At 35.9% G+C, this 17,897-nt stretch overlaps 1 protein-coding gene across 2 annotated transcripts in view; it reads left to right on the top strand.

Moving 5' to 3' along the window:
* The first annotated feature begins 1,266 nt into the window (after positions 1 to 1,266).
* Positions 1,267 to 17,897, top strand: part of LOC145271385 (uncharacterized) — a 72,512-nt gene continuing 55,881 nt past the window's right edge. The window contains exons 1-2 of one of the 2 annotated variants that reach the window (XM_080126926.1): positions 1,267 to 1,439; positions 13,859 to 13,935. In XM_080126926.1, coding sequence (XP_079983052.1) covers positions 1,394 to 1,439; positions 13,859 to 13,935 — 123 coding nt within the window. In that variant the 5' untranslated portion in view covers positions 1,267 to 1,393. The remainder of the gene's footprint in view (positions 1,440 to 13,858; positions 13,936 to 17,897) is intronic. The other variant, XM_080126925.1, reaches the window with a different exon arrangement.

The following is a 17,897-nucleotide window of genomic DNA, read 5'->3' as shown; positions in this document are numbered from 1 at the left end:
CGATGTATTGGAAAATACAAAATGGCGCCCGACACTCTCTTTAACACGGTAAGTTTGGGAAAAAATGTTATAAATAATAAACTATACAAAATACTGCTAGAAACTCGCTCAATATATGTTACCGTGACATAAGTTGACATATATTCGGCGTTTTTTAAATAGTATTTTGTCTAGTTTATTATTTATAACACCTTTTCCCGAACTTACCGTGTTAAAGAGAGAATCGGGCGCCATTTTGAATTTTCCAATACATATCGGTAAACACTGCATATTTTTCGAGCTCAATAAACATGTTAAATTGAATAAAAACACGAAAATTATATCCAGTTTGGTAGAAAAGTAACTTATCTTGCCTTTGATAACATTTATTTGTTATATATTTGTTTGACAACTTTTTCGAATCTATGTGTACAGTAATACAAACCCGAAATAACATTTCAGCACGGTTCAATAAGTGCACAAGTACCCAATTCCATATTAAATGTCGTAAAAAAAAAAAAAAAAAAAAAAAAAAAAAGAAGTTTTTCGACTTTAAGATTGCTCATGCAATGTTAATGTTATTTTAAAGGCAGACAGTTTTAAAGCTAACAAATTCAATCTAATAGGTATTAATTTTGAAAATTATGTAAAATCTTAAAACTAATATTCAGATAAAATTTAGAATTAATGTTAAGAGAAAAAGGCATTTTTTTTTTTTTTTTTTTTAAATCAATATTTTCAGATTTAGTTCCTACCATGTGGTGCCGACATGGTCCAGGAACGAAGACGGCTTAAATTACATTATATCCATATGTATGTGTGCATACAGGGAAACTAAGTTTAATAAAAATCAACTTCTGCAAAGAATTAAACCAATCTGAGAAATCATAACCGAGTAATATTAAACGCTTCAAATGTATGTAATATATAATAAAATAAATAAAAAAATAATAGCTCGCCATGATAAAAAAAACCGGATAGGAAGATATCTCCTAGAAAAAAAATATCCCTAAAACAGCATTTTTAAACGGAATAAGATAAACAAAATATACAGTTAATAATAAGCAAAGAACAAAAAATACGTTTATCACATTTGATGATAAAAATTGCATTTAAAAATGGAGATGGAAACCGATTTTAACAAGAGATGAAAAATTAAAGGTACACTCACCTAAACCGTGGTTACTGAAAAGGAAGACAAACGTGATGACGTAGTACACATAACTTTGTACTTCCGTTTCCGGAAGCAGCGCCACAGAACCGGAAGTTTACGTTACAGCGATTTTTGTGACGTTTTACACAACCGCATGAGAAAAACGGATTTTTTTTTTTTTGTTATTATGTATTATTTGTAAAAGAAAAAAAGTAAATATATTGAATTAAATCTTTGAAGGAGAAAATTGTTTAAATAATAATGATGCCCGTCTCAGCCCCAGCTGCAGCATCGGTAACAAATACAGGTGAGTTTGAATACAAATTAAACAATCGCTTACTTATTTAAGAAGAGAAGTGATAATTGTATTTGTTTTGTTATTGATACGGATTTTATTTTGGATTTTAAAGTAACATGTTTTACTTCAGCAAAAGAATAATTGATTTTTTTTTAAATTCAATTTAAAATTAATATTACAATTAAATTAATGTACACGGTTTCAGTTATTATTCGTATGAAATAAAATAAAAATCAAACCAAGACGATATCGATCGATCACCAGTTATTTCCGGAATGTGAAAGTAAAACAGTATTGGGTTCTTACCGTATTTTATCAACAAAAATCAGAGAAAGATCTTTTAAAAAACTTATAATGTTCGCACCAGTCACGGAACAAATGTGTCATGTTACAAAAAGCACGTAAATTGATCAACTATATATTTTTGTACTTATACACTTATGGGAACTAGTGCACTTATGTTACCGTACTGTAATAATAACGCTATTATTTAAAAAGCTGTTCTTAACATTGGGAGGGGAGGGTGTTTTGTACCTATTCTGTACTTTAACCTTACAATTGAATAAAAAATATATAAAACTTTAATTAAACTTGGAAATACGATTTAAAAAAAATAGCGCGGATCAGTAAGTGCACTGGCACCTACTTATGCTACCGTACTGAAATAATAGCCCTATTTAAAAAGCCAGGGTTTGTATTACTGTACACATAAATTCGAAGAAGTTGTCAAAAAAATAACACTATATATATATATATATATATATATATATATATATATATAAACAAATAAATGTTATCAAAGGCAAGATAAGTTACTTTTTCTTCTTAACTGGACAATTTTTTAAATGTTTTTATTTAATGTAACGCCAACGGTGCTAATGCACTTACTGATCCGCGCTATTTTTAAATCTTATTTCCAAATTTAAAGTTTTATGATGTTTTTTTTTTTATTATTCAATTGAAAGGTTAAAGTACAGAATAGGTACAAAACACCCTCGCCTCCCCATGTTAAGAATGGCTTTTTTATGGCAGGTGCTCGTCTGAACTCCAATCCCTGGTCCCCCCTCGCCAATCTTTCACGAAAAACACCCGTCTAGCTGAATCCACTGTGAAAAATTTCCCCCACTCTATATCTGTGCCTAAATCAAAACGCTGATTCCATGAACAAAGCTTCTTTCTTAGAACTGCACGCCTGTGGAACTCTGTTCCGTCTGCCTGCTTCCCTCCGGACTACAACTTGGATGTCTTCAAGTCTAATGTTAACAAATTCCTAATGAACCGCCCCCTTAAGTAAACACTCCATCAAATTTCCTCACTAACGTAATGTACTTGCAATAACCCTTATCCCTGAGTGGCTTCCGGGCCTTGATAAGTGGTGATCACTGTGGAAAAAAATAAAAAATAAAAAATAAAAAAAAATAATAACGTTATTATTTCAGCACGGATCAATAAGTGCATGAGTAACAACGTAACATGTTTATTCAGCTCGAAAAATATAGTGTTTACCGATATATTGGAAAATTAAAAATGGCGCTCGACTCTATCTTGAACACGGTAAGTTTGGGAAAATGAGTAAAAAAAAATAAAAAATTATACAAAATATTGTTAAAAACCCACCGAATATATGTCCGCCTATGTCACGATAACATATATTGAGCGAGTTTCTAACAGTATTTTGTATATATTTTTTTAAAACTCATTTTCCCAAACTTACCGTGTTCAGGAGAGAGTCGGGGGACGGGCGCCATTTTAAATTTTCCAATACATCGGTAAACACTGTACGTTTTTCGAGCTGAATAAACATATTACATTAAATGAGAACATTAAAAAAATTGTCCAGTTTAGTAGAAAAGTAACTTTCTTAACATGAGGAGGAGAGGGTGTTTTTGTAATTATTCTGTACTTTCACCTAACGATTTGATTTTTAAAAAATATCGTAAAACTTGAATTTAATTTGAAAATACTTTTTTAAAAAATAAATAGCACGGTAATATAAGTGCATAAGCACCTTTTTTTTTTTTTAAAATAAGAAAATAAAATCAGATTTTATGACTAAGCGGAAAACTATTTTTTGATCCGCCATGCTTTATAAATAAGGTGGAGACAACTCAATTCGAACTATCGACATCAAAACCATCCCTGTAAAGGACTATCAAAATCGCTCAAAAATGATTTTCTATGTGTGTGTGTCGTGTGTGTGTGTGTGTGTGTGTGTAATATATATAACTGTCAATGTGCACTGGTTGTCCAACTTCCAAAAAGTGTTTATTCCAAAAGCCGTTCTTAACATGGGGAGGTTGAGGGTGTTTATTCTGAAAGACATTTTCTTATTTTCAACCTCCCTGTAATCAACTTCTTAAAGGTAAGTTTTTGGGTGGTCCCCCAGTGCACTTTCACTAAGAAAACTTCTTCGTATGTTTTCGTGATTTTTGGAATATGACATCTAAGTTCCATGACGGGTATGCTTATCATAAAGATTTGGTCAATGTCAAAGATTCTTTCCAACTCCAAATTAAAAAACAAATTTACAATGACGACTTCTAAATGTTTTCGAGTATGCTAAAAACGAATATAACATTTAAAAGTGTCGCCGAGAAATGGTTTTCCTAATATGGAGAAATAACTCTTCTAAAAAAAAATAGGGATCACTTTTCTATATAAATTTAACATAAAATGAACACCCACTTTCTGGCCACATAGAGATAATGTTTTTTTTCGGGGGGGGGGGGTAAAATTTTTACTTACTCCCTACCTTAACAATCACTATTAAAATGACTACTTTTGAAAGTTTTCGGGTATGCTGAAAACGAATATCACGTTAATATTTGCCGCAAACATGTAATTTTCCACGCGCCAAAAATATGCACACACTTGTGCACACAGAAATGACCACGACTGATAACATAAGGAATTACATTGCTTAATATCCGGAAAACTACTTGTTTGCGGCAAATTTAAAATTTAAAAAAAAAAAAAAAATTACTAGGTGGCCGAAAAGTGGGTGCTCATTTTATGTTAAATTTATATAGAAAAGTGATCCCCCACTTTTTGTAAAAGTAATTTCTTCATGTCATAAAAACTATTTCTCTACGCCACTTTTAAATGCTATATTCGTTTTCAGCATCCCTGGAAAGCGATAAAAGCAGTCATTGAAAAGTTTTTTTTTTTTTTTTAGTTGGAAAGAATCATAACATTGACCATCTATATATATATATCTATATATATATAAGAGCCAGATACGTCCAAGGATGGAGTACTGTTGCCACATATGGGCAGGAGCTGCTAGAAAAGACTTGTCCTGCCTTGATAGAGTTCAAAATAGACTTCGGGGCTTGGTGGGAGATGTCCTTTTCTCTTCGCTGCAACCTCTATCTCACAGAAGAGATGTTGCGAGTTTGTCTCTGCTTTATCGTTATTTTCATGGAAAGTGTTCGACTGAGCTTCAATCTATGGTCCCCCCTCGCCAAACTTTCACAAGAAACACTAGACTAGCTGAAAACATTATCAATAATTTTCCCCACTCTTTATCTGTGCCTAAACCTAAACGTAGATTCCATGATCAAAGTTTCTTCCTTAGAACTGCACGCCTGTGAAATTGTCTTCCGTTTTCCTGCTTTCCAACTTTCTATAATATGGTTGTCTTCAAGTCCAACGTGAACAAGTTTCTGATGAGCCGTTCCACTTAGGTTAACAAATTTACCGAACTTTCATTACTACCGATTACTATATTGTCCTTTTGACTACTCTACACTCTTTAACCCTTATCCTTGAGTGGCCTATCGGCCTTGATAAGTGGTGACGTCTATGTAAAAAAAAAAAAAAAAAAAATTTTCAGTAATAATGGAACAATAAAATTGTCGCCCTAAAGAAAACAATAATACAACTTTATTTTAAAACTTTTATTGAAACAATCAATTCAGGTAACTTGATTATGAAGTAGAGCTGACATCTATTCAAGGTAACCACTCTCAGCCTCAATCACTGCCTTGATACAGGTCTGGAACAAGGAGCATGCTTTTTCCACAAGCGCCAGCAGGAGCTAAGCAGATGGTGGCAATCAGGCTAGCACTTTGGTGTTGTGGGAGATCATATTGATAATGTTCCTGACCTTTTGACCAAAGGAAGTAGTCCAGCGGGTTCAAGTCGGGTGAGAGGGTGGGCTAGTGAGAGAAGGGCATAAAGTCATAGCACTCCTGAAGCTAAGCTTCTTTTTTTTTTTTTTACAAGGAAGTCACCACTTATCAAGGCCCGGAGGCCACTCTGGGATAAGGGTTATTGCGTGTACAGTAATCAATGAGATAGTATTGTAGTAATCATTAGTATTGGGGGTTTTGATAGAGTGTCTTACTTAAGGGGGGCGGTTTGTCAGAAATTTGTTCATGTTGGACTTGAAGACGTCCAAGTTGTAGTCAGGTGGGAAACAGGTAAAGGGCAGAGAGTTCCACATGTGTGCAGTTCTAAGCTAAGAAAGAAACTTTGTTCATGGAATCTATGTTTTGATTTAGGCACGGATAAAGAGTGGGGAAAATTATTGACAGTAGTTTCAGCCAGACGGGTGTTTCTCGTGAAAGATTGGCGAGGGGGACGAGGGATTGGAGCTCAGACGAGCACCTGCCATGGAAATAATGATAGTAATCGCTAGTAATGGAGATCTGATAAATTGTCTTACTTAAGGGGGCAGTTCATCAGCTTTTTTTTTTTTTTACAAGGAAGTCACCACTTATCAAGGCCCAGAGGCCACTCGGGGATATGGGTTATTGCGTGTACAGTAATCAATGGGACAATATCATAGTAATCGCTAGTAATGGAGATCTGATGAAGTGCCTTACTTAAGGGGGCGGTTCATCAGGAATTTGTTTATGTTGGACTTGAAGACATAAAAATTGTAGTCAGGTGGGAAACAGGCAAGCCCCACTCTCCCCAATGGTTTACTTCTACTTGCGCAACTGCCATTGCTCAAAGGCAGCATGCATACCGCAGATTTAACCGACATAAGTCCAGTTCAAACAGACATAAGTATATAGAAGCTAGAAGTAACGTTAAGAAAGAAATAGCGACAGCTAATAGAGAATTTACTGAAACCACTAAAAAACGCATCGAAGCACAAAAATTAGGAACTCGTGACTTCTGGAAAATGTACAACAGTGTAGTAAATAATAGGCAATCAACAATTCCTCCGCTAACCAACAATTACGAGGTTGTTTGTTCAGCAACCGACAAGGCTAATATGCTTGCCAGCCGGTTTGCCTCAAACTCCACACTGGACCCTTCCAACCACCCCCTGCCTGACTTTCCTTTGTGGACAGACGCCACGCGAGACGATCTACAAATCACCCCTGCTCAGGTACATGCTATCATAAAAAACCTTGACACGTCAAAAGCATGTGGACCTGATCTCATCCCAGCTGTGCTATTAAAAAAGTGCTTAGCCGAAGTAGCTCCAGTTCTCTCCAAACTCTACAACAAATGCCTTAATGAATCATGCTTCCCGGGCTGTTGTTCAAGAATTCTGGCGAAAGAACTGACCCATCAAATTATCACCTCATTAGCCTCCTCCCACTTTTTGCCAAAATATTTGAGATCATAATTAACCATGCTCTAGTCCGTCACCTTACAGATGCTAAACTTCTGACTGACAAACAATATGGATTTAGACAAGCCAGTTCCACAGCAGGCATCCTCACTGTAATCTCTGAACGTATATACCATTCACTGGACAAAGCGGGGGAGGGTAGAGCGGTAGCTCTAGATATATCTAAGGCTTTTGACAGGGTATGGCATGAGGGCCTCCTCAGGAAAATTAAATCATACTTAACATAATTAAATCCTTAACATAATTAAATCCTTCTTAGATAAGAGAAAAATCCAGGTTGTCCTCAACGGTCGTACATCTAAACAGTGTAATATAAATGCGGGAGTGCCTCCTTGAACCTCTATTGTTCCTAATATTTATTAATGACCTCCTGACAAAACTGCCTCTGAGATGGGTATATATGCTGATGACACCACACTCTATAACAGGCATGGCAGGAAAACAAATGAACACATATCTAAAGAAATGGCAAAAACACTAGAGGATGACCAATCTGTAGTGGAATGGGGACAAAAAATAGATGGTCACATTCAATGCTGCCAAGACTAAACTGGTTTCCTTCAATAATTACAAGAAACCTTCTCTGCCACCAATAGCAATGGCCAGTGACTCCCTGTCTGAGAGTACATCTTTCAAACTGCTTGGCCTAATGTTCACAGGAAACATGAGTTGGAACAATTATATTGAAAACATTGCCAGGGCCGCTGCGAAGAAGGTAGGCTCTCTCTAGCGTGTTAGAAAACTACTGACACCTGAAAGTATCCTATACCTCTATAAGGCCACCATTCGCCCATGTATGGAGTATTGTTGTCACATTTGGGCTGGTGCATCTGCTGCTAGTCTCTCGCTCCTAGACAAGGTTCAAAAGAGAGTCGCCAATCTGATAGGCCCTGAACTGGCATCTAAGCTTCAGCCTCTGTCCTATCGACGAAATGTTACATCCCTCTGCCTGTTCTACAAGTATTTTAATGGTGAATGTTCTGACGAACTGCAGACACTTGTGCCCCCACGACGTAGACACCCTCGACAAACCTGACAGGCAGCTAAATCCCACCCCCACACAGTAGAGATCCCTAGATGTAGAAGATCTTGCTACTCCAGTAGTTTCTTCCCCAGAACCGCTAGACTCTGGAATTCCATTCCAGGTCTCTGCTTCCCTAACTGTACTGACATGCAGAAGTTCAAGTGTAATGTGAACCGACATCTTGCTGCCCAAATCCCAACATAGTGCCCCAGTAGCTGCTGCCCCTGATAGTAGCCTCCTACATCACAGTGGCAATGTGCCTTGTTTGGGATGAAAATGTAATAAAAAAAAAAAAAAAGAGAGAGAGATTTCCACAGGCGATTCATCAATTGCTCTCACTTGAAACCACACCAAAGACCACAACCGTTGCCGGAAACTTAGTTTTCAGTATCCTGGGCATGTCCTTGTTATTTGTGGCAATCCATCGATGCGCTTTGAGGGTGCTGGCAATGGCCATATTGTCATAAGATGGATCAGTAGAGAGCATGAGTTGTACAGTGGCGCATCTCCGATCTCACTCGTTGAACATTGTGTCATTTTCAGACATGATAGAAGACTCCTATCGCTCTTGGGATTTGTACATAACTGGCCGACTAGTAGATGGTCTGCAACAAGAAAAAAAAAAAAACAGTTTTCATCAAACGGAAATGGAATCATGTTGTCTTTTCTAAGTGACAATTTTATCGTTCCACTGTGTAGTTTTGGAAAATATGATAAATTATAATAAAGCACCAAGACAACGAATATAATTTAAGACCAACAATCAATTTAGTTGTAAAAGATTGGCACTTGTACAGTTTAATCAACACATTAAAAAATGAAAATATCGAAAAAAAAAAAAAAAAAAAGGTTATATTGTATGTATCCGTTTTGGACTGGAGATCTCCGAAAAAAAAAATTTCACTTAATTTGATCGAGTAGATGTTTTTTTTTTGTTTTTTTTTTCCAGCAGAAAAACACGTTTTTATGACAGCGCGTTGAAGGCAGACATTTTGGAAAATGCTAAGGGGAGATAACTCAGTTTAAAGCGCCGACACCCATCCCCATCTTTAACACTAGCTCTTTTGCTCGGTATCATAACAAATTGTTTTTTTTGTTGTTTTTTTTTTTTTTTACATGGGGGTCACCACTTATCAAGGCCCAGGAGCCACTCGGGGATAAGGGTTATTGTGTGTACAGTAATCAATGGGATAGTATCGTAGTAATAGTTAGTATTGGGGATTTGATAAAGTTTCTTACTTAAGAGGGCGGTTCATCAGGAATTTGTTTCTGTTGGACTTGAAGACATCCAAGTTGAATTCAGGGGAGAAAGAGGCAAGCGGCAGAGAGTTCCACAGCCGTGCAGTTCTAAGAAAGAAGCTTTGTTCATGGAATCTACGTTTTGATTTAGGCACGGATAAAGAGTGGGGAAAATTATTGACATTGGTTTCAGCTAGTCGGGTGTTTTTCGTGAAAGTTTGGCGGGGGAGGGACCAGAGAATGGAGCTCAGACGAGCACTTGCCATGGAAATAACGATAAAACAGAGACAGGCTCACAACGTCTCTTCTGTGGGAGAGAGGTTGCAGGGAAGAGAAAAGAGCATCCCCCACCAAGCCACAAACTCTATTTTGTACTCTGTCAAGGCAGGATAGGCTGTTTTTAGTAGCTCCTGCCCAGATGTGGCAGCAGTACTCCATCCTTGGACGTACTTGGCTTTTATACAGATAGAGAATTGCAGTGAGATATCTTCTGGAGTGATAGAAGGATCCCACCATTTTCCCAGCAACCTTGGCCACAGACTTGATGTATGTGTTCCATTTCAGATCAGGAGTAAAGGTCAAACCCAGAAGCTTATCAAAACATGGAGACTCCCCTAGACGAGAGACATTCATTTCAATCAATGCCAGATGGGGATCAGAGCGTTTATGATGTAGAGATAGGAGCTTGGTCTTAGATGCATTAAAGGTAACCAGCCACATCTTCCCCCACTGAACCATGCGCTCAAGATCTGAAGAGAGAGAATCAGAGAGATCGTTGCCATTTACGGCCTTTGATGTGTTGCCATAAATAATCGTGTCATCAGCATAGATGTGAACGAATGATTTAAGTATGTATTTTGGGAGATCATTGATGTAGATCAAGAAGAGAGTTGGGCCCAGGATGGACCCCTGAGGGACTACAGCATTAATACTGTGGGCCTCTGATTTCTGCCCATCAACCACTACTCTTATGGGCCTATCAGAAAGAAATGATTTAATGATAGAGAAAACATTTCCAGTTATACCGTAGCTGAAAATCTTGTGAAGTAGGTCTTTATGCCATACCTTATCGAAGGCCTTTGATATGTCAAGAGCAATTGCCCTAGAAATGAAGCCTTTGTCGAGAGATTCGCTAATTCTATGTGATATAACTGTTAGCACGTCAGCTGTAGATCTAGCAGAACGGAAGCCATATTGCGTGTCGCTAAGAAGGTTATTTCTGTTGAGGTGGTTGACTACTTCTTTATTTAATATGGATTCCAACAACTTACTCATGACACTCAGGAGACTTATTGGTCTGTATTGAGAGGGAGATGACTTATCACCTTAATTCTTAAATACAGGGCATACTGATGAGGTCTTCCAGGGTGTTGGAAAGCACTTCTCCTTAAGGCAACCCTTAAACAGTTTGGTAAGTATGGGGGCAATTTCTGGTTGTAGCTTTTTTAATACTATAATTGGAATACCGTCAGGGCCAGTTGCTTTACTGGAATCAAGGTTCTTGATTAGCTTGGCGACCTTACGCACAGATACTTGTATGTTACCTAGCGTGTTGTGTGTTGTAGGAGGAAATACGGAGAGTTGATGGCCTTCGTCGCATAGGGTAGAATTTGCTGCAAAGTTCTTGGCAAATAGTTTGGCCTTGTCGGATGCTGACGAGATGACCTCTGGACCATTGATGATGGTTGGGATAAAACGCATGCTTCAGTTCAGGATCCTATTTGCTATTTGACAGAACTGGTGGGAACCAAGCCGCTGCTCAGCTACTTTGGACTTAACGGATTGAGCATCTAGCTCTCTTGCATTTTTTATTACTCTTTTACAGTGGTTGCTGACGGTCCTGAAAGCAGCTTTAGTCTCAGTGCATCTATTACGTTGGTAGCTATGGAAAAAGTGATTTCTATGTGGGATGGTAGCAGCACATTCCGCGGAAAACCATGGCTGGCTGTTAGGTTTTTGTTTGAATTTTTTAGATGGTATGAATTGGTCTATGCCAACAAGTTACCATTCGGTCAGGTCTGATACTATAGAGGACACATCCTTTTTAAACATGGAATGGAGAGGTAGATCAGATATGAATGTACGGAAGCTATCCCAGTCAGCCATAGAGTATCGGTATACAGTACAGTGGAGAGGTACATCTGTAGACTTATTATATTTCAAACTACTGCTTATGTAAAGACAAATTTAAAATGTAACTTGCTCGACTTCTGTATTGAGCACTCTTGTATAACCTCGTTATATTTCACTGGTTACCCCACCTTTGAAAAATAGCAACCTCAAATTATATATATATATATATATATATATATATATATATAGTAACGTCCAAAACTAAAGGACAAAATGTTGCAATATTTTGGGTTGATAATGGGGGTATGATCCCACACAGTCGGACGATTCTATTTATAAACGATGCTGCTAAGAACTGACGAATCGAATTAATTCACATTCTGCTACCAACCAATCAAAAACCAGAATTGCTTCATAAATATTAAACTTTTTCTGGAGCAATTTCACATGTTCTTTTCCCGGGTTTCAACACAGTAAGAATATTTTGTTCTGTGGAACTGTCTACTACAAACAAGTCACCTACCAGGACTTGTGTGTAACGGCGAACCATCTGAAACTGTTCTGAAACTCAAAATGGCTTACACTTCTAGACAAAATTTTAAAACCTAATATTTGTTAGAAATGACAAATGTGAAAAGCTGAAATTTTGGCAACTGGTGGTCGTTATCATCCAAATTTGAATCATTTGCAAAGGATAGAAAAAGAATTATAACAATTATTTATTTTCAAAATAGGAACGTCCAAGAGTAAGGGACAAAATTGAGAAGTTTCTTTTTATTATACCATCCCTATTTAAGTTAAAACATACTTATCAAAGTATTATTATGTACATCTATATCAAAAACACTTGTAAACGTTTTTTTTTTTTCATTTTTTCATTTTTTATTTCCATACTTTGTGGACCAGGAGCGAACGCAGACCCCACAATTTTAATGAATCATCATTATGTCAGATCAAACATACCCATTCCTGTGTCTCGATACATCTTCTCTCATTATATGTAATCAGTTTTTTAAAATAGTCAACCATATAGGATCCTATTCGTGACCAGACCCACACACACACACACACACACACACACACACACATACACACAGCTTTATATTATATAATATAAATTTTGGACGCTACTGTACAAACTATCTATATCTATATATAGATAGTTTGTATAGTAGCGTCCAAAATTAAGGGACAAAATTTTAAACCTAATATTTGTTAGAAATGACAACTGTGAAAAGCTGAAATTTTGGCAACTGGTAGTCGTTATCATCCCTAATAACATATTAAAATTTGAATCATTTGCAAAGGATAGAAAAAGAATTATAACAATTATTTATTTTCAAAATAGGAACGTCCAAAATTAAGGGACAAAATCGAAAAGCTTCAGCTTTTCGCAGTTGTTGTTTCTAACAAATATTAGGTTTTAAGATTTTGTCCCTTAGTTTTGGACACCACCGTATATTGTATTACTAAAATGTATTTCGTTCCTATATCCACATTTCACAATTTTAAGTTTCTACATGACGTCAGCATTGGTCGGCCATGTTGCCTATTCAAGCTACAAAAAAGCCCATGTTGCCTACTGTTTTCGTTTCAATATAAATAAACGCTTTAAAATAAGTTAAAAAAAAACTTATTCAGGTAGATAGAAGAGTTAACTTATCTGGCCTTTGGTAATATTTACTTATTGTATTTTTCATTTGTTTGTTTGACCCCTACCCCCCCCCCCCATTTTGTTTTTCTATTATGCACACTTAAACATGTCCACATTTCACGTTTTCTTTCTTTCTTTTTTTTTTTAAACTTTTTTTCTCTTCTCATTCCAACATTAAAATTCATAAAACATTTTATCAACAGCGTCTCTCTTCTCATTAAATTAAACGTTTTATTCGTATTATTTAGATTGATCGGACTACTGTTCACATCTTGAGTGTTATTTTCAGAAGGTTTCGGTTGATGTAACCTCCGTCTTTCTTTATGCGTATCTTGTCAAAGTTGGAGATCTTTATGTCAAACTCGGGAATCTTTCTATCAAACTCGGGAATCTGTACGAAATTCCTAACACAACTCCACGGAAGTAGCATGCTATCATTTTGTCAGTCATGACTAGGTAAAGTCGTAAGTAATTCGCGATTGTATTTTGAATATCGCCCGCACTGTGGATTAAACCTTCAAGAGTAGAAGAGTGTACCCTTACAACTGAATTTTATCACACTGCAAGGACCCGTTACATAGTGGATAAAGTACTTGGTAAATTCAATTGTAACGTTTATACTCATCTGGAAGTTGAATGTTTAATCCTCATGTGGACGACATTGAAAGTACAATTGCGAATTACTTAGGACTTTTTTCTGGCGGAACAAGAGTATGTTACCCTCGTGGATTAAAAAAAGTGTTTCGTTCGAAATTCCGTGCAGATTCACGAGTTCGATAGAAAGATTCACGAGTTTTTTTTTTTTTTTTTTTTTTTTAAAGTTTTTTTTCTCTTCTCATCCCCAGAAAACGCCATCGACTTCCAAGTGGATTACAAGCGCAAATATAAGAATTTGAAAAGTAAATTGAAATTCTTGGTTTACGTAAGTATTAATGGTATTTTTTTTTTTTTTTTTTTTCATGGAAATCGCTCCAGACAAGGTGTGAAGCCACTTGATATAAGAGACTAGCAAGAACGTGAGCAGGTAGAGTTCCACAAGCTTGCAGTTCTTGGAAAAGGAAGCTGTATCATCATGAGGTATTAAAGCAGCAAATTGATGAAGACCACTAGACCAATGAGTCAAACAACCTGTAACAAAGGAAGCATATCTGTATTAGAATGAGGTTTTAAAATAGCAAATTGATGAAGACCACTAGACTTAACGAGTCAAACAGGCTGGAACAAACGAAGCAGGGAATAGTTCAGACAATTTTGAGGAACGCATATCATAATAATATTTGTAGGGAAGACTGAGACTAGTGTATTGACAGAATCACGAGACCAGTTAGTCAAACGAGCTGGGACTAAACGAGTATAGAATTTTGAAAAATAGTATTTGTAGAAAAGACTGAGACTAGCAACATCACATCTGTGAGAGAGGCTGCTTTTGATGAAGACCACTAGACCAATGAGTCAAACAAGCTGTAACAAAGGAAGCAGGGAATAGATCAGACAATTCTGAAGAACACATACCATAATCTATATCTGTCTACATATCTATAAACGTGAGAATATGTGCGAGGACACTTCTCAGCCTATATACTCAACAAATTTTTGATCTACAGACTTGAAATTCGATATATAGGGTATTCAGACATGTGAAAAACTTTTTAATCAGATTCCATTCCAAAAAGAAAGGCTGCTAAGGGGTAAAAATTGTAAAAAGTGGTATGTGGCGGGGTGACCGTATTTTTATCTGTTTTCAACTGTTTTGTGACTATGTATGCACAGTCGTGAAATATGACAGCTTCCTTGTGTTAAGTATAAGTTAGTTTGAAAACGCTTTTTAAGGATCAAGCCGGTCTCATGGTTATTGTATTTGACTCACTGTCTTTAGGTTTTGGTTTCCATCTCAGCTCGAGTAATTTTTTTTTTTTTTTAATTACAAAAAGTGAACTTAATTTATTTTTATTTCGGACTATTATTCTCATCTTTATTGGTTGTTGTTTTCATCTTTATTGGTTGTTGTTTTTATCTTTTTATTGATTGTTGTTTTTCACGACGTTTCGGCCAACTATTCCTCCAGCCTTCGTCAGGTGGTAACCACGACGGATAGGAACTTCAAATCTCCTAACTGCATTCTCAGCCATCACTGCCATCCATAGTTGTTGTCGTCTCACCACGTTTTGGCCAAGTAAACCTCTGGCACGCTTTGGGTAGGATTGAAACCGCTATCTTCAGACAATGTTCATCTGGAACCGTAGAGATTCAACGTCTCTATCAACTGCGCCACGGGCCCCGAAGGGCGATCAAGGTTGGATTCTTTGATCTTATAAATCAACGTTTATTTATTATCTGATCTTCCATAGTCGGGTCCGTACCGATTGGTATATATATTATTCCTTAATTGGAATTCATTTTTTGAGATGAGCATTATATATATTAATTTATTTTTATTTCGGGCTATTATTATTGGTTATTGTTTTTCACAACGTTTCGGTCAACTAGAAAAAACATATAGCTCGCATACACATGTCTCCGTTTCTTTCTGTTTTTGGTTTTTACTTTATTTTATTTTATTTTATTTTTTTAAGCACTTTACCGTGACATTTAATAATTTTACGCTATTTCTGTTTATAATAATTAAGAATTCTGCATTAATTATGTTAAGTCTTGATCCATTACGCTATTTCTGTTTATAATAATTAAGAATTCTGCATTAATTATGTTAAGTCTTGATCCATTACGCTATTTCTGTTTATAATAATTAAGAATTCTGCATTAATTATGTTAAGTCTTGATCCATTACGCTATTTCTGTTTATAATAATTAAGAATTCTGCATTAATTATGTTAAGTCTTGATCCATTACGCTATTTCTGTTTATAATAATTAAGAATTCTGCATTAATTATGTTAAGTCTTGATCCATTACGCTATTTCTGTTTATAATAATTAAGAATTCTGCATTAATTATGTTAAGTCTTGATCCATTCTGTCTGTAATATTGTGACCCTTTGGCTATGATCATAGCGTAGTATCTGTGTAAACTGTGGTAGGCAGGGCCAAGGGTCAAAACATTATTATTATTATTAATAATAATATGATAGTGTGTGTTCTTTTGTGGGTCACGTTTACATCTGAGTTGTTTAATTGTTATGGTTTTCTATTTCTTGTCATAAATAATTTTACCAAGAATTCTTCATAAGTTTTGGTTTCGGTTTTGATTGTAGCTGATGGCACTTAAATCATCTATTTTTTTTTTATAAATAATTTTATCAAGAATTCTTTATAAGTTTTTGTTTCGGTTTTGATTATGGCTGAAGGAACTCAAGTTATATATATATATATATATATATATATATATATATATATATATATATATATATATATATATATATATAGTCATCCACATACAGTACTCCAGGCCTTGATAAGTGGTGCCTCCTATGTAAAAAAAAAAAAAATTAACCTCTTTTTGTGAAAAGTATAAAGTGGTGCTTTCATTGTTCTTCCACCAAACACGTATTTATTTCCTCTTTTATTTACACTAGTCCAATAATTTATAAAGCTCAATGTAACTACAGAGCATATACAAATAAATGACAAAAGTCTACATTCCAAATTTCCAGCTGTTCACCATCTTACCATTTATTTCTTTATGTACGTTGAAATGCACAATTCTCCAAGAAATAAACTGTAGGATGGTCAACATCTTGAAATTTGTAATATAGACTTTTGTCATTTATTATTTATATATATATATATATATATATATATATATATATATATATATATATATATATACAGGGTATCCCAGAAGTCGCGCACCATGTAGATTTATATAAAAACAAATATGAATATCAATGAATATCAATTTTATTAAGCAAAATCATTGTTCACCTTCAGCCTAAATACATGCATCGATTCTCTTTATAAAACTATCTTTTACTCTAATAAGGGTTTCAGTAGTAATTTTTTGACATTCAATTATTATCGCATCTTTCAAATCATCAAGAGTGCGTGGACGATTCTGGTAAACTACAGATTTAAGATGTCCCCAAAGGAAATAGTCAAGAGGTGATAGATCTGGTGATCGGGGTGGCCACTCCACGGGACTTCTTCGCCCAATCCATCTTTCTGGAAAATTTTGAATCAGGTAGTCACGCACACAAATAGCAAAGTGTGGTGGAGCTCTATCTTGCTGAAATAAGAGGTTTTGTCGTCGAATTACAGGAACATTTTCTAGGTATTCAAACAGGAAGGTCTGTAAAAGCTCTAAATAAGTTTCTCCAGTGACATTGTTAGTATTGAAAAAATAAGGACCAACGATTTCCTCCTCCCATATTCCAGCCCAGACCATTATCTTAGGGTTGGTCTGATGATGACCCTCCTCATGCCAGTTAGAATTTAGTTCTGACCAATAGCGCATATTGTGACGGTTTACTTTCCCATTTAAATGAAAAATTGCTTCATCACTAAATAATATCGAAGAATCCAGGTGATTACACACCCATTCACAAAACTCTAATCGCCCATCTGTGTCATCGCCATGTAGAGCTTGTACAAGATGCACTTTGTACGGGTGAAATTTCTGTGTTTTAAGAATACGATGTACTGATGATTTGCTAATCGTAAGCTCCTGGCTTATTCTCCTTACTGATTTCACGGGGCTTCTAGCAACATTCGCCAAAAACCATAGTTGATGTTTCCACATCAGTTACATTCTTTCGTCGACCACATCTCTTGCGGTCAGCAACTGAACCTGTTTCTTGGAAACGTTTGATCAAACGGCAGACAGTGGTATGGCTCAATTGTTTTTCTCGCTCGGGATGAGTGCCGTTGAATTCTTTAGCTACCGAGCGGTATGTAGCCCTATCTCTTCCAAACATAAAAATCAATTTAAC

Source organism: Euprymna scolopes, chromosome 46 (assembly GCF_053919585.1).
Source record: "Euprymna scolopes isolate OS-2025 chromosome 46, ASM5391958v1, whole genome shotgun sequence".
NCBI classification, from domain to species: Eukaryota; Metazoa; Mollusca; class Cephalopoda; order Sepiida; family Sepiolidae; genus Euprymna; species Euprymna scolopes.
The sequence above is the reverse complement of the archived record's forward strand: the minus strand, read 5'-3'. Positions and strand labels throughout refer to the sequence as shown.